The sequence below is a fragment of the Salvelinus fontinalis genome, unplaced genomic scaffold, assembly GCF_029448725.1.
Source record: "Salvelinus fontinalis isolate EN_2023a unplaced genomic scaffold, ASM2944872v1 scaffold_1359, whole genome shotgun sequence".
NCBI classification, from domain to species: domain Eukaryota; kingdom Metazoa; phylum Chordata; class Actinopteri; order Salmoniformes; family Salmonidae; genus Salvelinus; species Salvelinus fontinalis.
The window spans coordinates 12030-34511 of record NW_026601568.1 but is presented as its reverse complement, the minus strand read 5'-3'; the positions used below and the strand labels follow the sequence as shown (position 1 = coordinate 34511).

Here is a 22482-nt window from a genome sequence, read left to right as displayed (position 1 = left end):
TGCATCCATGTCTGAAATGTGCTGTATAAATAAAGGTTGATTTGATTTCAACAAATGAACTCAATGACTGACCAATCAACAGACTCTTGGTCCATCTTAGTATGAAAAACAGTATCACTTTTCCAGCCTGCTGAAGGCGTGGTGGAGTGGTAAACACCACCCCCGGCTCTACCAGGGGCTTGAGGTGGTCTCCCACAGCTCTGCTGGTGGAGTGGTAAACACCACCCCGGCTCTACCAGGGGCTTGAGGTGGTCTCCCACAGCTCTGCTGGTGGAGTGGTAAACACCACCCCCGGCTCTACCAGGGGCTTGAGGTGGTCTCCCACAGCTCTGCTTATGTCATGTTCTGTGGCCTTGCCGTTCCTTTTCTTGACTGCCCCTGCAACACAGAAAGAAACACATTTAGTCATATATAAAACACTCAAAGTAATGGATATGGAGCATCTATGGCCTCAGTTACACCTGGCACCTAAATGTGACTTCTGTCATCTGATCACTCCAAGCTGAATTAGGTTCAGATCTACCAGGATGGGCCTTTGACAGTCTGGACGCAGTCAGGTCACCACATAAAAATAAGCAATGTAAAGAGATGGGGTGAATGAGTGGGGAAAAGTACATTCTATACAAATGACCTTCATAATAACAATCAACTAATGTGTGTGCCTGAGGGGAAATTAACTTTCCTACTGCCAAAATGGGTGAGAAATTACACCAAAACCAGTGGACAATTTGCACTGCTGCTGAAAAACATCACAGCATGATATTGCCATGACCACCGCTTCACCGGGATGGTACCGATTTTCTCCAGACATGACACATGACATTCAGGCCAAAGAGTTGGTTTAATCAGACCAGAGAATCTTGTTTCTCATGGTTAGAGTCCTTTAGGTGCCTTTTGGCAAACTCCAAGCGGGCTGTCATGTGCCTTTTACTGAGGAGTAGCTTCCGTCTGGTCTCTACCATAAAGGCCGGATTTGTTGGAGTACTGCAGAGATGATTGTCCTTCTGGAAGGTTTTCCCATCTCCACAGAGGAACTCTGGAGCTCTGTCAGAGTGACCATCGAGTTTTTGGTCACCTCCTTGACCAAGGCCCTTCTCCCCCGATTTCTCCGTTTGGCCCGGGCAGCCAGCTCTAGGAAGAGTAATGGTGGTTCCTAACTTATTCCATTTAAGAATGAGGGCAGACACTGTGTTCTTGGGGACCTTCAATGCTGCATACATTTTTTAGTACCTTTTCTCCAGATCTGTGCCTCAACACATTCTTGTCTCAGAGCTCTACGAACAATTCCTTTGACCTCATGGCTTGGTTTTTGCTCTGACATGCACTGTAAACTGTGGGACTTTATATAGACAGGTGTGTGCCTCTCCAAATCATGTCTAATCAATTGAATTTACCACAAGTGGACTCCAATCAAGCTGGAGAAACATCTCAAGGATGATCAATGGAATCAGGATGCATCTGAGCTCAATTTCGAGTCTCATAGCAAAGGGTCTGAATACTTAAGTAAATACATTTGCCAGAATGTTTACAAACCTGTTTTTGGTTTGTCATGATGTGGTATTGTGATGTCATTATGGGGTATTGTGATGTCATTATGGGGTATTGTGATGTCATTATGGGGTATTGTGTGTAGATTGATGAGGGGAAAAATATTCAATTTTAGAATAAGGCTGTAAAGTAACTGAATGTGGAAAAAGTGAAGGGGTCTGAATACTTAACGAATGCACTGTATACAGCTGGCAGAGTTTCTACCACTGGCAGAGTTTTCTACCGCTGGCAGAGTTTTCTACCTCTGGCAGAGTTTTCTACCATTGGCAGTTTTGTACACAGTCACGTGATACGTGGAATAGAAAAGTCCAATCATAGGAGAGTACATGGGAGGCACTATACTGTGTGTCTGCAGGTGTCTATCTGGTCAAAACCACTGATACAGGTGCCCCTCCACCCTCTGGTGGGATGGATCATGTCTACAGAGAAACCTAGATTCAAATACTTAGACGTGTGTGTATTGGGTATATGTTGTGAAATTGTTAGATATTACTTGTTAGATATTACTGCACTGTCGGGGCTAGAAACACAAGCATTTCACTACACCCACAATAACATCTGCTAAACACGTGTATGTGACCAATAAAATGTGATTTGATTTCGATTTTAAATAAACGTCCTATTTATCAAAGGTGCTTTTGGCTGGGGTCAAAATGACTCAAAAGGATTTGAATTTGTTAGAAGTCCATATTGATACAGAAACACTAAACCATGATTTAGATTTATTAAGAACAAGTTGATTGACAAAGTCATGAAAAATTGGAGGAATTGAATAACCCACATTTGGGCTATGATCAAAGATATGCCTCTGGGGTCAAAATGATCCATGTCAGAAGTATGGTTCAATGCAAATATGTAGTGGGTGTAAAGGTTGTTTTAAACTCTCACTCATTAAACACGAATCAATCAACACATGCTTCTCTTTGAACGACTTAATATATTATTAAACTTTTATGAAATAAATGAAAAATAAACGTTTGGTTCCTCAACTGCGTTTCCCACTCCAGTCAGCAGATGGCGATGTGGGTCTTTCAGGTTCAGGCGATGCTGCCAGTGTGACGTATAATCTAGTGGACGGGACGCTTCTTCAACAACAACAGCTAGTCAGACACCTCGGTAGCTTTCTAGCAAACACAGCTACAACATTCACCCGCTTTACACTGTTTTGGTGTATATTAGTCGCTGTGTATTAAACACACTTCTGTCGTATGTACTTGTTAGCCCATTTAATTATATGTTTACGTTGTTTGTCAGCTAGCTGGTTTGCTAAGTTAGCTTAGAACTAAGCTAGTCGCTAATGCTAGCTAGCTAACATCTCCGACCATGAGTTCACTAAGCTACTCTCCTCCTACTAAAGAAGAGGTCTGCTGGATGGAGAAAGAAGCTCTCGTTAAAGAGGAAGAGAAAGATGTTACAATACAAAAACAAGTAGAGGGTGAGGCTGTTACCGTGAAAGAAGAAGAGAAAGACGTTACAGTGAAAGAAGAGGAAGACGCGTTCAGAGTGAAAGAGGAGGAGGATGTTACAATAAAAGAAGATGAGGAAGAGAAAGAGGAGAGAGCAGTTTTTGGAGTGAAAGAGGAGGCGGGGGAGATGACTGTCACATTGAAAGAGGAGAAGGAGGAAGAAGAGGAGGTTGGAGATCTGTTTAACACCAGTAAGTACCGTCTCTGCAGTCGTTGAACCAATATGCAGTAAAGGGGTTCTACACTTTAATGTTGTTCTGTAGGAATGGCTGAAGCTTCACTGTAACGTGTAGAACATCAAGAGTGGACCATCAACAAAACGTTAACAATTGATCAAATGCATCCAATGACAATGCCTGAAATACTGTAGTCCTCAATATCTCCTATTAGATTAGCCCAATATGTAGTCTTAAAGCGGCAATCAGCAGTTGTTGCATCCATTTGGGGACTTATACATTAATGATATGTACCCATCTGTTTCTTTAAGAAATTCACTTATAAATGCCTCATGAGCTTAGTTCAACTGTTGTACCCCATCAGAACCCAAAATATAAGCTTATATTATCTCCAATGTTTGTCAGTAAATATAAACAAACACTGTATATCCTCAAAACATGGTTAAAACTATAGTGTTGGTATCATGGATGGTTGCATTTCTTCAGCCCCATCCCTCAGCTTTTTACCGAAACGGGCAGGGAGTACGCTTTGTTATTGTTTCTACTGCTGATTGCTGCCCCCGTTACTCCTCAAGGTCCAAGGACCGTATGTTATTTTCAGAGGTAGACTGGCTCTGGCAGCTAAAATAGTCAAATATTCCATCTAAATGTGAATCCATTCTCAACGGGCAGGGAGTACGCTTTGTTATTGTTTCTACTCCTGATTCTCTGCCCCCGTTACTCCTCAAAATAATTTCACATAATACTTTCATATCACATAACAATTATTTCACACAATACTTTCATATCACATCAAAATAATTTCACACAATACTTTCATATCACATCTAAATAGGTAACCAGTCTGTATAGATAGATAGCTAAGTGAATTAAATATCACCAGCTACCTAACTTCATATTAGCTATCTTGATGTATTTATCACTGTAAAAAACGAACTCCAAATGCATTTGTAGGTAGCTAGCTACCAGCCATGGAGGAGGGTGAAAGGATAGCAGCCCCAACTGTCAGTGAGAGAGGAGGCTATTCTGGATAGGGAAGGTACTTTTGTGTAGTTCCTGTCCCTAGAAGTGAGGACGGAGATAATAGTAACATAATATTCAGTGTGGTGTAATTTGACTATAATGAAGTGTGTTTCTTGTGAGGTTTTCTGTCCTCGGATAAAGAGCGCTATGAAAGCCAGTCTACATATGAAGAGGTCCCAATGAAGAGCAGTGGTTCTCAGTCCTGGGGACTCAGAGGCACATTGTTGTTTTTGCCTCAGCACTGCACAGCTGATTCAAATGATCAACTCATCATCAAGCTTCAAGTGGTATTTATGTATTCATTTGTGATGCCGTCCTTGATATGATCCTGTTATTGTCACATGCTACACATGTGCATATGTGTGCCCGTGCATCTATCAATCCAATGTTATCATGATTTGTTATCAGGGATATTATACTTTAGTAATCCACAATGACCTGGTGATGTAACAGTTACATTGTCTTGGTTATAACTACATTGTTTTCCATATTCCTACAGATACCTTGTAACTGGAGATTCCTTCAAAACGATTGCCTACAGTTACCGTTTAGGGCACTGCAAGGTTAGGTGACCAGGGTCATCTGGGACTGCCTCCTGGAGGAATTCAGATGTGTGAAGGCTACCTGTGTCCTGCGTAACTTCATGAGGATGGACACGAGGACCAGGAGGGGATCTGCAGCTCGCCGCCGTGTCCCAGAGGAGGAGTCTGCTGCTCTGCAGGATGTTTCAAGGATGGGGTCCAACAACGCAGCAAGAGAGGCAATCCGTGTGCAGGAGATCTTCACCTCCTACTTCTTCAAAGAGGGTGCTGTTCCCTGGCAACACCATAGACTACACTATGCTCAACCAAAGGCTCTTTTAAGAGCCATCCAATATTGAAAAAATGTAGAACAATTAGACACCCTATAACCCACACACTCATGTATCAATCTGATTGATGGATTGTGTTGTGCAGTAAGCAGGCTCAGGTGTATAACTGTGGCTCCTTCCACCTTCAAAGAATAGGCAAGAGGGCCAACCATGGAGAATAGTAAGACACTTCATTATTTCTATAACTACGCTATATTGTTTGTCCTTGTGGGTCCGTTCATGTTTTTCAGCATAAAGTACTCTGCAGCCACTTAGTGTGGTGTGGACACCAGGTGAGGCCACACACAGATTCCTGTTGAACACTGTCGGTTTAACTACCTTATTTTCTCAATAACAGTCTCTCTCCTTCACTTCATCCCTCTCTCCCCTTCTCCCTAAGTCCTCTAGGTTATATCAGCTGTGTCGGTGAACCCCTCCTGCATCTGAACTGGCTACATAGAGGGCACAGCATGATCAGAGGTGAGAGGTCACTTGGTCAGGACAACAGGAACTATTATAAAGAGATGCTTTACATTGAAATACAGAGAGATGCAGTAGTCCCAGAGTTAATGATCCCAGGTCAGTTTATATTATACAGGAAGTATTATTAAAGAGATGCTTTACATTGAAATACAGAGAGATGCAGTAGTCCCAGAGTTAATGATCCCAGGTCAGTTTATATTATACAGGAAGTATTTTTAAAGAGATGCTTTACATTGAAATACAGATAGATGCAGTAGTCCCAGAGTTAATGATCCCAGGTCAGTTTATATTATACAGGAAGTATTATTAAAGAGATGCTTTACATTGAAATACAGATAGATGCAGTAGTCCCAGAGTTAATGATCCCAGGTCAGTTTATATTATACAGGAAGTATTATTAAAGAAATGCTTTACATTGAAATACAGACAGAGATGCAGTAGTCCCAGAGTTAATGATCCCAGGTCAGTTTATATTATACAGGAAGTATTATTAAAGAGATGCTTTACATTGAAATACAGATAGATGCAGTAGTCCCAGAGTTAATGATCCAAGGTCAGTTTTGCATTTCACCTCCTGATTGATGACTAACAATGTTAGAATAAAAAATAAAAACACAAGGCTTAAACATGCTCTCTCTCTCCATCTGTCTCTCGTCTGCAGATATGTTTTGATGTGAGAGGATGCCAACCCCCAGTCCCATCATCACCAGCTCACCCTCTTTTAAGATAACCTTTGGGCCATCTAGAGACACTATTATGTAATTGTGATGAACTGAGAGAATATTTAGGTAGCACTGTGTTTCATTAATCATGTGCTGCCTTCCCTGCTCCTCTTTCCCTTTCTGTCTTTTACACCTCTCTCATCTCCTCTTTCTTCCTCTGTTTTTATAATGCACAACAGATGTGCATTGAAGTACAGATTGAACTTGTATTTATAACACTTGGATAATGAGCTTTTCAATAAAGCGTTTCACATTCTCTACTGGTTGAAATGAAGTGTAATGTGATGAAATACTCCACCTATCCTGTGTTTATCAGATCAATGCAGATGAAGGGCATTAGATGTTGAGATGAACCAGTGTTGGAGTATTTACATGATGCATAGGAAGTGTAGTGTACTGTTTTTTAACATTATATTTCTGTATATATGAATTAACTAGTTAAATCTTATTTCTAGTCTATTAGTTACAATGTGTAACTAATGATTGATGTCCCAGGACCAAGATTGGTAAACACTGTTGAAGTGTAGAATTGTAATACATCCATGCAGACACAGCGTCATTCAAAGACTGGAATTTGATACTCCTGGTATTGGATATGACTGAAAAATAATCTCAAAGACATTCATACCTAAACTGCACCTTTATTTGCCAAGGTAGAGTACATGATCAGTGAATATATTAAATGTACAGGCTACAATGTGGGGATCTCATGCATGGTAATAACTACATGTATACAATAACTACTTGCATTCTTGGCACAACATGATATTATATTCTACTCAATCCATAGGCTTCATTAATGTCATTCAGGCTGTTTTGAAGTTGATACAACTGGCTATGATAGCTGAGGTTCATAGCTAGGTTCTGAACTAATATGTATACCAAACGTTTGGGTCCATACACAGATCGGCTAGATAGCTAGCTACACATCCATGGGTATACAGGGATTTTAATCATCAACTGCACAATAAGCAAGAACATAGCTAGCTACGTGATTTCATCTATCTGCATGGCAAATATCATCAAGGCAAGCTTACAAAATTGTGCAGTAAATTCTTCAGCTAGCTAGATTCTATACATCCACTGTTTCCCAAAACGACAGTCTGGTTTGCTGGTTGTTTCAGGGGTCCCTAAAACAACCAGAATTACAATTTCATACTCATGTCACAACACCCATAAAGCTAGCTGGCTAATGTTAGCTAGTCAGCTAGCTGGCTAAATCACGATTTTCGTAAATGAACTATGATTTAAAAAATGCATAATCGTTTGTCTCTACATGAACTAACATTCCTGTCAACTGTACATGTTTTTGCATGATTGGTTATGACGTTATAATCCCTTACATTTGCTTCCATCCTAGTATTTCTGTCCGCCATCTTTGATTCAGTTCTGTGTAGGGGTTCACCTCTCTCCTAGTATTTCTGTCAGCCATCTTTGATTCAGTTCAGCTCTGTGTAGGGTTACCCCTCTCTCCTAGTATTTCTGTCCGCCATCTTTGCTGAAGAAAGTATAACAGTCACTAGTGCAGCAGCAGCCTCCCCCGGTCCTAGTGCCGGCCCAGGAAAATGTTTAAGATGCGATGGAACGGTTGACGAAAATAAGAAATCACAGAAAAGATATATTGACTGATTTTAAATTATTTAGGGAGGGGGGCTAATTAATATTTTAGGACTAGCTATGTTCCTGATTCCTACCTACTTTTGTCTGAAAATGTAATTTACATTTTACTCAACTGCGTTACCCACTCCATTTAGCAGTTGGCGGTCTGCGACTTTAAGGCAATGCTGCTACTGTGACGTATAATCTAGTGGACGGAACGCTTCTTTCAACAGCAGCAAAAGTAATTCAGCCACCTCGGTAGCTTGCTAGTCAAAATAGACCAACCAATAAAGCTCTTTCGACGCTTTAGTGTATATTAGCCACTGTATTTTAAACCCACTTCTGTCGTCTAGTTAGTTATCCTTTTTAATTTCATAATTTTCATATTTACGGTATTGTTTTCATTCATCTAGCGGGCTGGTTAAGTTAGCATTAGCCTAGCTAGCTAACATCTCCAACCATGAGGTCACTAAGCTACTCTCTTGTTAATGAAGAGGAGGACTGCTGGACGGAGAAAGAAGCTCTCGTCAAAGAGGAGGAAGAGGAGGATGTCACAGTAAAACAAGAATTAGAGGGTGAGGCTGTTACAGTTAAACAAGAAGTAGAGGATGAGACTGTTACAGTGAAAGAAGAAGAGAAAGACGTTTCAGTGAAAGAAGAGGAAGACGCGTTCAAAGAGGAGGAGGATTTTACAGTAAAAGAAGAGGTGGATGCTTTTGGGGTGAAAGAGGAGGAGGGGGAGATGACTGTCAGATCGAAAAAGGAGGAGGAGGAAACTGGATATCTGGGCCCGGTTTCCCAAACGCATCTTAAGGCATCCAATGGTTCTAAGGATGAACTTAGCCATAATATGGTTTTGAGAGACCGTTCCCTGATTAACACAAGTAAGTACTGTCTTAAAAACAGAGACACAAACTCTGCAGTTGTTGAACTGATGTTTCATTTTTTTTATTTCACCTTTATTTAACCAGGTGGCTATGATGTCATAATGATAGTTTAACCAGGTGACCATGATGTCATAATGATAGTTTAACCAGGTGGCCATGATGTCATAATGATAGTTTAACCAGGTAGGCCATGATGTCATAATGATAGTTTAACCAGGTAGGCCATGATGTCATAATGATAGTTTAACCAGGTAGGCCAGTTGAGAACACGTTCTCATTTACAACTGCGACCTGGCCAAGATAAAGCAAAGCAGTGTGACACAGACAACAACACAGAGTTACACATGGAATAACATACAATAAACAAGCCAATAACACAATAAGCAAGTCAATGACAGTAGAAAAAAAGAAAGTCTATATATAGTGTGTGCAAAAGGCATGAGGAGGTAGGCAATAAATAGGCCATAGTAGCGAAGAATTACAATTTAGCAGATTAACACTGGAGTGATAAATGAGCAGATGATGATGTGCAAGTAGAGATACTGGTGTGCAAAAGAGCAGAAAAGTAAATAAAAACAGTTTGGGGATGAGGTAGGTAGATTGGGTGGGCTATTTACAGAGGACTATGTACAGCTGCAGCGATCGGTTAGCTGCTCAGATAGCTGATGTTTAAAGTTGGTAAGGGAAATATAAGTCTCCAGCTTCAGCGATTTTTGAAATTTGTTCCAGTCATTGGCAGCAGACGACTGGAAGGATGTATGGTGGTAAAGGGGAAATCTGCAATTGCTACATCCATATTTGGACTTTTAAATTATTTATTTATAGCCATTGATTCTTGAAGAATATAACACATGCCTCATGAGCTTAGTTCAACTGTTGTACCCCATCAGAACCCCAAATAAGCTTTTTTTTACTCCAATGTTTAGAAACAATGTAAATCAACACTGTATCGCCTCAACATGGTTAAAACTATAATGTTGATATCATGGATGGTCAGTCCTTTCATCCATAGGTCTGTCTATGAATTTGAAAGTAGTTACATTTCTCCAACCCCATCATCATCTTATTAGCAAAACAGTGGTGGAATTACAGCTTTGTTATTGGTTGATTGATTCTTGTGTGGCTTTTTTAAAGGGACAACCTAGGATTTAAACAGCAACAAAATGGCTGCCCAGAGACTTGGTTTGGTAAACAGCTGAGGGATGGGGGCTGGAGAAATGTAACCACTCTCAAATTCATAGAGAAAGCTATTGTATCAACCGTAACCCAACACCTAGCGACCTCGTCAAGTAGTTCAGACATCTTGGCATAACAGTTATAAGGTGTTGGCTTGACAGTCGCTGGACCCAGGTTTGAGTTCAGCTCAGGGCAACCCCCTGAATTCACTACACTATGAATACAAGGACTGGCCATCCATGATGTCATAATGATAGTTTAACCAGGTTTCTAGGCTATATAGTATATTCTAGAATTCATCCATGATGTCATAATGATAGTTTAACCAGGTTTCTGGGATATATAGTATATTCTAGAATTCATCCGTGATGTCATAATTATAGTTGAACCGGTTTCTAGGCTATATAGTATATTCTAGAATTGCCAGTGTAGATTTCCTGTAGGGTCAAATTGTTAGAGTTGTTGATAAATCATTGTATAATTTTCAGCCAATTTATTTTCTTGCCATTACATCAATATAGCCCAACCAGAAGAGAATAAACTCTTCCTGAACCAACTCCTGCTGGCCTTCATACATTCTGACGTTGCTGGTAATAGGCTACACAAGCAGTCGGCAACCTACATTTGGAGTGCAAATGTATCTTACCATTTCTACTGATCTGGTGCCAGTTATGATTTTCATATGTTCATTTTACTGGAACAGTTTCATTTAATTTATAATAGTATCTCAAAATCATTGTCTGTGATTAATCTACATTCTATCTAAATGAAAATTATACAAATCTAAAAGTAACTTTTATTGCCATTGCCAACTATGTAAAAAATAGCCTACATAAAGCCAACAAATAAAAACATTGTAAATAACTGTCCTATAAATCACATGGCCTGTCTATAACGAACTTGCAACATTGTATAAAATATTCTGGGCCCTCAGTTTCCTGTGCCTGTGAGTTCTCGACCGACACAGCTATAGGCTATTTGTGAAAGGGATAAGAAGTAATCAGGTGTTTTGACATTTCCACTGGATCAGCGCATTACGTTTTTCCCTTTTGTGCCGAATGATTATCGAAAAGGTGAGAGCTGGAAATATTTTTCAAATACTTTGAGGAGTTATTCTCATTTGCAATTGATTTTGATTAGACTTTGTTTACTTGCTGTTTGAGGTGAGAAAAAATGTGCTTTGAGAGGCTCCACAACTCATTAGTGGTGCAGCGTTAAGACAATCAGAAATACTATCAGACATCCCCAAATGGGCACATTTATAGATCTACATTTGTGCTCAGGACAGGTAGACTAGTCCTACTTCTATATGTGTTGTCGGGTAGACTAGTACTACTTCTATATGTGTTGTCAGGTAGACTAGTCCTACCTCTATTTGTGTGCAAATTAATTACCATGTCCTTACACAGCTCTCTGGTCCTGGCCATTGTGGAGAGGTTGGAGTCTGATTGAGTGTGTGGACAGGTGTCTTTTTGTACAGGTAACGAGTTCAAACAGGTGCAGTTAATACAGGTAATGAGTGGAGAACAGGAGGGCTTCTTAAAGAAAAACTAACAGGTCTGTGAGAGCCGGAATTCTTACTGGTTGGTAGGTGATCAAATACTTATGTCATGCAATAAAATGCAAATTAATTACTTAATCATACAACGTGATTTTCTGGATTTTTGTTTTAGATTCCGTCACTCACAGTTGAAGTGTACCTATGATAAAAATTACAGACCTCTACATGCTTTGTAAGTAGGAAAACCTGCAATATCGACAGTGTATCAAATACTTGTTCTCCCCACTGTATATATTTTTTTAAATGTTGCTGACACCCCTCCCCAGAGGTGTCTCATTATTGTGATTAATTGCTGATTCCTACCTGTAGCTCACTATGAGGTGTCTAGTGATAAAGGTTAAGGCAAGGCTTTCGACTCTGTCAATCACCACATTCTTATCGGCAGACTCAACAACCTTGGTTTCTCAAATGACTGCCTCGCCTGCTTCACCAACTACTTCGCAGATAGAGTTCAGTGTGTCAAATCGGAGGGCCTGTTGTCCAGACCTCTGGCAGTCTCTATGGGGGTGCCACAGGGTTCAATTCTCGGGCCGACTCTTTTCTCTGTATATATCAATGATGTCGCTCTTGCTGCGGGTGATTCTCTGATCCACCTCTACGCAGACGACACCATTCTGTATACATCTGGCCCTTCTGTGGACACTGTGTTAACAAACCTCCAAATGAGCTTCAATGTCATACAACTCTCCTTCCGTGGCCTCCAACTGCTCTTAAACGCTAGTAAAACTAAATGCTCTTCAACCGATCGCTGCCCTCATCCGCCCGACTAGCATCACTACTCTGGACGGTTCTGACTTAGAATATGTGGACAACTACAATTACCTAGGTGTCTGGTTAGACTGTAAACTCTCCTTCCAGACTCACATTAAACATCTCCAATCCCAAATTAAATCTAGAATCTGCTTCCTATTTCGCAACAAAGACTCCTAAACTCACGCTGCCAAACATACCCTCGTAAAACTGACTATCCTGCCGATACTTTACTTCCGTGATGTCATTTACAAAATAGCCTCCAACACTCTACTCAGCAAACTGGATGTAGTCTATCACAGTGCCATCCGTTTTGTCACCAAAGCCTCGTTGGCTGGTCCTCGCTACATATTCATCGCTAAACCCACTGGCTCCAGGTCATCTATAAGTCTTTGCTAGGTAACGCTCCGCCTTAACTCAGCTCACTGGTCACCATAGCAACACCCACCCATAGCATGGCCTGGTTATTGCCTTACCTCCTTACTCCATCACACTGTATATAGATTTTTATATTGTGTTATTGACTGTACTTTTGTTTATCCCATGTGTAACTCTGTGTTGTTTTTTTGTTGCACTGCTTTGCTTTATCTTGGTCAGGTCGCAGTTGTGAATGAGAACTTGTTCTCAACTGGCCACCTGGTTAAATAAAGGTGGGGGGAAAATGTAATTAAAAATACATTTAAAAAAATCATAACTTTATTGACTATGAAAAGCCAATTGACATTTATTCCTGATTATTATTTGACCATGCTTGTCACTTATGAACATTTTGAACATCTTGGCCATGTTCTGTTATAATCTCCACCCGGCACAGCCAGAAGAGGACTGGCCACCCCTCATAGCCTGGTTCCTCTCTAGGTTTCTTTTGGCCTTTCTAGGGAGTTTTTCCTAGCCACCGTGCTTCTACACCTGCATTGCTTGCTGTTTGGGGTTTTAGGCTGGGTTTCTGTACAGCACTTCGAGATATTAGCTGATGTACGAAGGGCTATATAAAATAAACTTGATTGATTGATTGATTGACAACACCCAAATAGATACTGTCATTAACGCGATTCTTCAATAATTAAACATATTTCTTAATACTGTAGCAAACATTATATTACACAGGACATTCAAACGAGCCTTACAATTATAATCCAAAGTAGTGTGAAATGCACTCCCCTGAGTTTTCCCCCATTCACATTCAGAATACACTGTGAAAAACTGAAATCTTTGCTCACCATTTAAGATATACTACATCCATAACTGTCGGTTTCCTCATTAGCAGGGAGGAGTTTCTACAACCAAATTGCATGTGCATCGCCCTCGTGCTGCAATTGTATTAAACACAGAAAGGGGCCTATATTGGAGACCAAAAGTCGTCTGGCACACTGCTTAGACTCTAAGCAGTGTGCCAGACGACTTTTGGTCTCCAATATAGGCCCCTTTCTGTGTTTAATACAATAGAGTTTCAACAACATGAATAACTTATTTCTACTCTACAATCATCGATGTTACTACTAAAATATGACTATTCTTGCTCATTTTAAGACAATTGTCAATTTTAATAATAATTTTAACATTCATTACAGAATTCAATTGTTGTACAACATCATGGCTATGCTGTTGGCATCACCTTTTACAGTGGATTTCCACTGTTGTGGGCCTTTAATCATCTGACTTTGTTGTTCGCACAGGAGAGAGACGGGACAGTCGTGGATCCTCTGGGGAGCCTCAACAACCTCATGATGCTAAAAAGGCAGAGAAGAGTCTCTCCAGATCAGAACACCTCAATAAACACCAGCAGAGACCCACAGGGAAGAGAACTCACTGCTGCTCTGACTGTGGGAAGAGATTCACCTCCTCATCAGGCATTCAAATTCATCAGAGAATCCACACAGGAGAGAAACCTTATAGTTGTGGTCAATGTGGGAAGAGTTTTACTACATCTGGCTCTCTGACTTTACACCAGAGAATACACACAGGAGAGAAATCTTATAGCTGTGATCAATGTGGGAAGAGTTTTACTACATCTGGCTCTCTGACTTTACACCAAAGAACACACACAGGAGAGAAACCTTATAGCTGTGATCAATGTGGGAAGAGTTTTACTAGATCTGACTCTCTGACTTTACACCAAAGAATACACACAGGAGAGAAACCTTATAGCTGTGATCAATGTGGGAAGAGTTTTACTAGATTTGGCCATCTGACATTACACCAGAGAACACACACAGGAGAGAAACCTTATGGCTGTGATCAATGTGGGAAGAGTTTTACTAGATCTAGCTATCTAACTATACACCAGAGAATACACACAGGAGAGAAACCTTATAGTTGTGATCAATGTGGGAAGAGTTTTACTAGATCTAGCTATCTAACTATACACCAGAGAATACACACAGGAGATAACCCTTATGGCTGTGGTCAATGTGGGAAGAGTTTTACTACGTCTGGCTCTCTGACTTTACACCAAAGAACACACACAGGAGAGAAATCTTTTAGCTGTGATCAATGTGGGAAGAATTTTACTAGATCTGACTCTCTGACTTTACACCAAAGAACACACACAGGAGAGAACCCTTATGGCTGTGATAAATGTGGGAAGAGTTTTTGTCAATCTAGTGATCTGACAGTGCACCAGAGAACACACACAGGAGAGAAACCTTATGGCTGTGATCAATGTGGGAAGAGTTTTACTAGATCTAGCTATCTAACTATACACCAGAGAATACACACAGGAGAGAAACCTTATAGCTGTGATCAATGTGGGAAAAGTTTTGTTCAAGCTGGCCATCTGACTCAACACCAAATAACACACACAGGAGAGAAACCTTATAGCTGTGCTCAATGTGGGAGGGGTTTTACTACATCTCGCTATCTGACAGTACACCAGAGAAAACACACAGGAGAGAAATCTTATAGCTGTGATCAATGTGGGAAGAGTTTTGTTCAAGCTTGCCATCTGACTCAACACCAGAGCACACACATAGGAGAGAAATCTCATAGCTGTGACCAGAGATAATCTGATAAAAGATCTCTGATCAAATATTAGAAAATACATACATGAAGGAGTTGTTTCATTATATCAATGAATTAATGTCACAATGTAGAATGTTTTAACATTGTAGTAGGAGTATTTTAATGATGTCACAATGTAGAATGTTTTAACATTGTAGTAGGAGTATTTTAATGATGTCACAATGTAGAATGTTTTAACATTGTAGAAGGAGTATTTTAATGATGTCACAATGTAGAACCCTAAACGTTTGTCCCCTGTTCTATTGATTTCAACATGATATGGATATTAGCCTCAGGGGGAAATCCAGGCTCTGAATTGGAAGAGTACTATTTATGTGATTTAACAAAAAGTGACTAACACAAAAAGAGCTGTGTTACACTTACCACGTTGATGACCCACTTGAATCAAAATGCAACACTTCAAAATGTAGCGATCTGTTTTCTACAAATTGTCCTCTAATCAGGGATGTACACATTATTCCCATATTCTGTGTGTTTTTTGAGCTTTTAGTTTTAACAGGACGCGTAACCTCATCTCCCTTCTGTCACACAAATGATTTTGACATGATAGCGATGAGTGATGACAAATAAGGGTTGTGTTCCTTTGTTTAGCGTCCCCTACATTTAAATGCATCACTCCAAAATGTAGCTGACTGTCTTCTGCAGGTTGTCCTCTAACCAGTGAGGTAAAATATATCTCCCATTTCCATGTGTTTTTTTTAGTTGTGTTAGTTTCAACAGCATGTACATTCTGATTTCCCCCCTAATCGATATCAGTGATTTATTGCTACTTGTCAAAACAACAGCGTTTTTGGTGCTTGTGCAGTTTATAAGGAGCTTGTTTTAAAAAATACAATTATTGTGGCAGATGTTTGTGTATTTACCACATGTTAGGTTTTCAATTGATCCCAAACTGTTTCTGCATATTGGTTATTGATTTGGACACTTGAAACTGTGTTTTGACATTGGGGCTATCCCACCTAGCAACTATGCAACCAAATATTTCATATTTACATTTCATGTAACATTTGGTAATGGTAATTATTTATGCAACCAACTGACAATTATATTGACATTGTGCTTTTAGAATAGCAGGGTTCATTCTCAGATGTGCCAACCCAAATGTACTAGAGCATGACATTGGGGACTGGGCCCAGATCCAACAACATGCCTATCGAGTGATCCCTGAAAAGAGAGAGAAGCTCCACAGTGAGGTGGAAAGTTACTACGGATATTGCAGGAGTTTCCTCTTGAAATCAGACATGTCTGTGGTGAGAACAACCTGGTTGCTGATTGTCTCAAGGGGGGCAGTCAAAATGTTTTGCGTTTTGCCAGTGCGTTGCCATGGATCACAATTTATTTTGACTGTTTTTCCGTATTGGAGATTAGTTTTGTTTGGGCTCGTTCCAAGGGGACAAGAGTTCTAGAAGTTAGTGAGTTTTAGGAAAAATAAATATTGTTTTTAGTTGTTGTTAGACAGACACCATGTTTATATTGGTGATGGTGAAGCATTGTAGTTGATTATAATGTGACATGGAAGTTGTTTTCTGTTGGTGGTGAGCATTCTCTTAAGCTTTTGGTTTTTCCATTTATGTTTTTAGGTTGGACTTTAGCACGTATAGCTCGTTAGCACGTAGGACCCACTGATTGGTGTCACCTCGTTAGTCAGTATGTGTTACACCTGTGCTGGCTTGTCCATCTCGTTAGTGGGAAGGTGTTTCACCTGAGCTGGTCCAGGTTCTATTTAAGAGTGTCTGGCCCAGTGCTCCAGTTGTCTTGATAGATGTGGAGAGTCAACACCTTTAGTTGCTCCACCTTTTTGGTTTGCTTCCTGTCTTTAAGTTTGGTGTGGATTTTTTTATTTTGTTTGCTTCTTCTTGGGCAGATTTAGTGGGACTCATGGTGGGTGTCTTTTATGTCCCAGTTGTTGTTACTTGTCAATTTTCAGAGGACACCCCCATAGTGTCTTTCAGAGCCCCTCCTAAAAAAACAAGCTGATATTTTGGGTTGGATGTTGCATCCAATTAATATTTTAATCAATGGCATTTCCTTAGAATGTTCATTAGTCTTTCAGTTGTTAATCTTCTGTTTTTTTTATCCTGTTATTTTTGTGTACTAAGTATTTCTGTTTATTTTCATTGTTTTCTCCTGTAAAGCCATTGTGTTGCATCCATGTCTGAAATGTGCTGTATAAATAAAGCTTGATTTGATGACTGACCAATCAACAGACTCTTGGTCCATCTTAGTATGAAAATCAGTATCAATCCCACTTTTCAAGCCTGCTGAAGGCGTGTTGGAGTGGTAAACACGACCCCCGGCTCTACCAGGGGCTTGAGGTGGTCTCCCACAGCTCTGCTGGTGGAGTTTTGTGTCCTAAATATTTCTGTATGTTTTCATTGTTTTCTCCTGTGAAGCCATTGTGTTGCATCCATGTCTGAAATGTGCTGTATAAATAAAGCTTGATTTGATTTCAACAAATGAACCCAATGACTGACCAATCAACAGACTCTTGGTCCATCTTAGTATGAAAAACAGTATCAATCCCACTTTTCCAGCCTGCTGAAGGTGTGGTGGAGTGGTAAACACGACCCCCGGCTCTACCGGGGGCTTGAGGTGGTCACCCACAGCTCTGCTTATGTCATGTTCTGTGGCCTTGCTGTTCCATTTCTTGACTGCCCCTGCAACACAGAAAGAAACAAATTTTGTCATATTATATAAAACATTCAAAGTAATGGATATGGAGCATCTATGGCCTCAGTTACACCTGGCACCTAAATGTGACTTCTGTTATCTGATCACTCCAAGCTGCATTAGGTTCAGATCTACCAGGATGGGCCTTTGACAGTCTGGATGCAGTCAGGTCACTAAATATGCATAAGCAATATACAGAGATGGGGTGAATGAGTGGGGAAAAGTACATTTTACACAAATGACCTTCATAATATCAAAGAACAAATGTGTGTGCCTGAGAAATTTCATCAATATCAGTGGACAATTTGCACTAATGTAAATAAACATAGACGATGGAACATATTATCTTTTGCTGACGTGATGAACCGCTAAGGGGACATAAATATTTTCCATCTAAACCATGTGTGACCTCTCACCTCTCTGGCTGTAGAAGTGTTCTTCCTAACCAGTCCCTCAACAGCTCTCTGACTGAGCTCCACCCTCACTGGGTCTTCAGAGAAGAGGAAGGCTGAGGAGGGATATAACACACTATAACACACTGTCTGTCTGTCTGGGAGAAGAGACTCACCCTGCCACCTAGTGAGATCACTCTGTTATAACACACTGTCTGTCTGTCTGTCTGTCTGTCTCTCTCTCTCTCACATTCTCTACGATTAGAATGTACACAGTCTCTCCCTATCTCTCTCTTTTGTATAACTTTATGAAATAGATTCTCTCTCTCTCTCTCTCTCTCTCTCTCTTTCTCTTTCTTTCTTTCTTTCTTTCTTTCTTTCTTTCTTTCTTTCTTTCTTTCTTTCTTTCTTTGTTTCTGAGCAGGGACTTCATTGGCAATTGTACTTTGGTTCTTTGGCCCTAAAAAGCATTTAAGACACTTTTGAAAATCGTGCCTGGTAACCCAAAAATAAAACCAGTTGCACGGAGGTGGCACTCTGTCACTTTTTCGACCAATTGCCGAAATATTCAAATAATGATTAAAAATACTTCCCGATGGGCTAGATGTCCCACATTTTAAAGGATTATCTGTATTGATGTATATTTATTTTATTAATTTTCACACATTTTTCCCCCTCTCTAGTTTGTGCAATGACAGAGAAGTGGGACTGTGTCATTTTTCTGACAAGATCTCTCATTGATCTCGGGTTCAGCCACCAGGGGGCACCAAACCTCTTTGAAAAGTTAATGTGAATAGTTACCACTTCTCAGGAGATGATAGACCTAGCCTTTCAAATGTTTTGTAATGATGGGATGGCTATTGAACAGAACTTTAAAACCTGGTTTTCTTGTACGTACCAGTTCATGAAATCACACATTTGACATTTATGCTCACTGAGTCTGTACATAGTCAAAGCTTTCCTTAAGTTTGGGTCAGTCACAGTGGTCAGGTATTCTGCCACTGTGTACTCTCTGTTTAGGGCCAAATAGCATTCTAGTTTTCTCTGTTTTTTTGTTAATTCTTTCCAATGTGTCAAGTAATTATCTTTTTGTTTTCTCATGATTTGGTTGGGTCTAATTGTGCTGTTGTCCAGGGGCTCTGTGGGGTGTGTTTATGTTTGTGAACTGAGCACAATGACCAGCTTGCTTAGGGGACTCTTCTCCAGGTTCATCTCTCTGTAGGTGATGGCTTTGTTAATGGCCCATACCCTCTTCATCACAAATCAGCCCTGCCATTGTTTGTATTCATACTGTTTTGTAAAGAATGGCTTCTTGTCTGTTAGGTTGTATTCCACTGGGAAAGTGATTACAGTTTTCCTCAGTCGCTTTGGTGCATTTCTTAGATCAAAAGTGCAATTCTTGATACTACTTGTACAAATTCCAATTCATCTAGTCACTTGTGCACATCATTAAAGCAATTTCTTACTCCTTTGAACAAATTGCAATTGATAATGTACAAGTGCCAGCTTTTTTCCACATTATCAATTGCTCATGTCCATACCTCTTTCGCTTCACGGAGAGTTGAGTTGCAGCAGGGAGTTGCGTTCCCTCTTTATAGAGGCGTGCGTAACAATTATAACCACCAGGTCATTATAACCACCAGGTCATTATAACCACACCCACCAGGTACACTATTCACAACCAAAGGCTCTTTTAAGAGGGTGCTGTTCCCTAGCAACACCATAGACTACACTATGCTCAACCAAAGGCTCTTTTAAGAGGGTGCTGTTCCCTGGCAACACCATAGACTACACTATGCACAACCAAAGGCTCTTTTAAGAGGGTGCTGTTCCCTGGCAACACCATAGACTACACTATGCACAACCAAAGGCTCTTTTAAGAGGGTGCTGTTCCCTGGCAACACCATAGACTACACTATGCACAACCAAAGGCTCTTTTAAGAGCCATTCACATTGCAATAGGAGTATTCTTCCATTTACTTAGCTATGTCAACTGCAGTTTTTCAATTCATAGTTTCTCTCCCTTTGATTTCTACTTCTCAGGTGAGGGTGCTGTTTAGGTAAGGGTGTGATGTCTGTGCAAAAACAAAACAGGCTATTTTAAATCACCCATATTGAAAAAATGTAGAACAATTAGACACCCTATAACCCACACCTACACACTCGTGTATCAATCTGATTGATGGATTGTGTTGTGCAGTAAGCAGGTTCAGGTGTATAACTGTGGCTCCTTCCACCTTCAAAGAATAGGCAAGAGGGCCAACCATGGAGAATAGTAAGACACTTCATTATTTCTATAACTACACTATATTGTTTGTCCTGCAGCCACTTAGTGTGGTGTGGACACCAGGTGAGGCCACACACAGATTCCTGTTGAACACTGTGGCTTTAACTACCTTTCTCAATAACAGTCTCTCTCCTTCACTTCATCCCTCTCTCCCCTTCTCCCTAAATCCTCTAGGTTATATCAGCTGTGTCGGTGAACCCCTCCTGCATCTGAACTGGCTGCATAGAGGGCACAGCATGGTCAGAGGTGAGAGGTCACTTGGTCAGGTCAACAGGAAGTATTATTAAAGATATGCTTTACATTGAAATACAGATAGATGCAGTAGTCCAAGAGTTAATGATCCCAGGTCAGTTTATATTATACAGGAAGTATTATTAAAGAGATGCTTTACATTGAAATACAGATAGATGCAGTAGTCCCAGAGTTAATGATCCCAGGTCAGTTTATATTATACAGGAAGTATTATTAAAGAGATGCTTTACATTGAAATACAGATAGATGCAGTAGTCCAAGAGTTAATGATCCCAGGTCAGTTTATATTATACAGGAAGTATTATTAAAGAGATGCTTAACATTGAAATACAGAGAGATGCAGTAGTCCCAGAGTTAATGATCCCAGGTCAGTTTTGCATTTCACCTCCTGATTGATGACTAACAATGTTAGAATAAAAACTAAAAACACAAGGCTTAAACATGCTCTCTCTCTCCATCTGTCTCTCGTCTGCAGATATGTTTTGATGTGAGAGGATGCCAACCCCCAGTCCCATCATCGCCACCTCACCTGCTTTTAAGATAACCTTTGGGCCGACTAGAGACACTGTTATGTAATTGTGATGAACTGAGAGAATATTTATGTAGCACTGTGATACATTAATCATGTGCTGCCTTCCCTGCTCCTATGTGCTTACCTCTTTCCCTTTCTGTCTTTTACACCTCTCTCTCCACCTCCTCTTTCTTCCTCTGTTTTTATAATTCACAACAGATTGAAGGACAGATTGAACTTGTATTTATAACACTTGGATAATGAGTTTTTCAATCAAGCGTTTCACATTCTCTACTGGTTGAAATTAAGTGTAATGTGATGAAATACTCCACCTATCCTGTGTTTATCAGATCAATGCAGATGGAGGGCATTAGATGTTGAGAGGAACCGGTGTTGGAGTATTTACATGATGCATAGGAAGTGTAGTGTTCTGTTTTTAACATTATATTTCTGTATATATGAATTAACTAGTTAAATCCTGTTTCTAGTCTATTAGTTACATGTGTAACCATTGATGTCCCAGGACCAAGATTGATAAACACTGTTGAAGTGTATAATTGTAATTCATACATGCAGACAGCGTCATTCAAAGACTGGAATTTGATACTCCTGGTATTGGATGACTGAAAAATAATCTCAAAGACATTCATACCTAAACTGCCCCTTTATTTGCCAAGGTACAGTACATGATCAGTGAATATATTAAATGTACAGGCTACAATGTGGGGATCTCATGCATGGTAATAACTACATGTATATACGACTTGCATCCTTGGCACAACATGATATTATATTCTACTCAATCCATAGGCTTCATTAATGTCATTCAGGCTGTTTTGAAGTTGATACAACTGGCTATGATAGCTGAGGTTCATAGCTAGGTTCTGAACTAATATGTATACCAAACGTTTGGGTCCATACACAGATCGGCTAGATAGCTAGCTACACATCCATGGGCATACAGGGATTTTAATCATCCACTGCACAATAAGCAAGAACATAGCTAGCTACGTGATTTCATCTATCTGCGTGGCAAATATCAGCAAGGCAAGCTTACAAAATTGTACATTCAATTTGCAGTAAATTCTTCAGCTAGTTAGATTCTATA

The 22482-nt window shown here is 40.1% G+C and overlaps 1 protein-coding gene and 2 long non-coding RNA genes across 6 annotated transcripts; all 3 read left to right on the top strand.

The window, feature by feature from the left end:
• The first annotated feature begins 2610 nt into the window (after positions 1 to 2610).
• On the top strand, positions 2611 to 6524 carry LOC129849073 (uncharacterized). Of its 4 annotated transcripts, XR_008758616.1 has the most exons (6): positions 2611 to 3205; positions 4145 to 4229; positions 4334 to 4500; positions 4713 to 5356; positions 5464 to 5543; positions 6208 to 6524. It is a non-coding gene; the product is annotated as an uncharacterized LOC129849073 (long non-coding RNA). The 4 variants fall into 4 exon arrangements; XR_008758617.1 differs by lacking the exon at positions 4145 to 4229; XR_008758615.1 differs by having other exon boundaries at positions 4145 to 4500; positions 5472 to 5543.
• A 1559-nt stretch (positions 6525 to 8083) lies between these two features.
• On the top strand, positions 8084 to 17775 carry LOC129849074 (zinc finger protein ZFP2-like). The gene is made up of 2 exons (XM_055916124.1): positions 8084 to 8751; positions 13918 to 17775. Exons 1-2 carry the CDS (start codon positions 8328 to 8330, stop codon positions 15243 to 15245), a joined length of 1752 nt encoding a protein of 583 aa, XP_055772099.1. The 5' UTR covers positions 8084 to 8327; the 3' UTR covers positions 15246 to 17775.
• A 2223-nt stretch (positions 17776 to 19998) lies between these two features.
• LOC129849075 (uncharacterized) lies at positions 19999 to 22181 on the top strand. Its single transcript, XR_008758618.1, has 2 exons — positions 19999 to 20857; positions 21339 to 22181. It is a non-coding gene; the product is annotated as an uncharacterized LOC129849075 (long non-coding RNA).
• The last annotated feature ends 301 nt before the right edge of the window (positions 22182 to 22482 follow it).

Bases quoted from the DNA above. Each gene is read 5' to 3' on its own strand.
- LOC129849074 (XM_055916124.1), top strand. From the start codon at position 8,328: ATGAGGTCACTAAGCTACTCTCTTGTTAATGAAGAGGAGGACTGCTGG. The intron at 8,752-13,917 runs GTAAGTACTGTC...TTGTTCGCACAG, and splicing joins CCGTTCCCTGATTAACACAA to GAGAGAGACGGGACAGTCGT.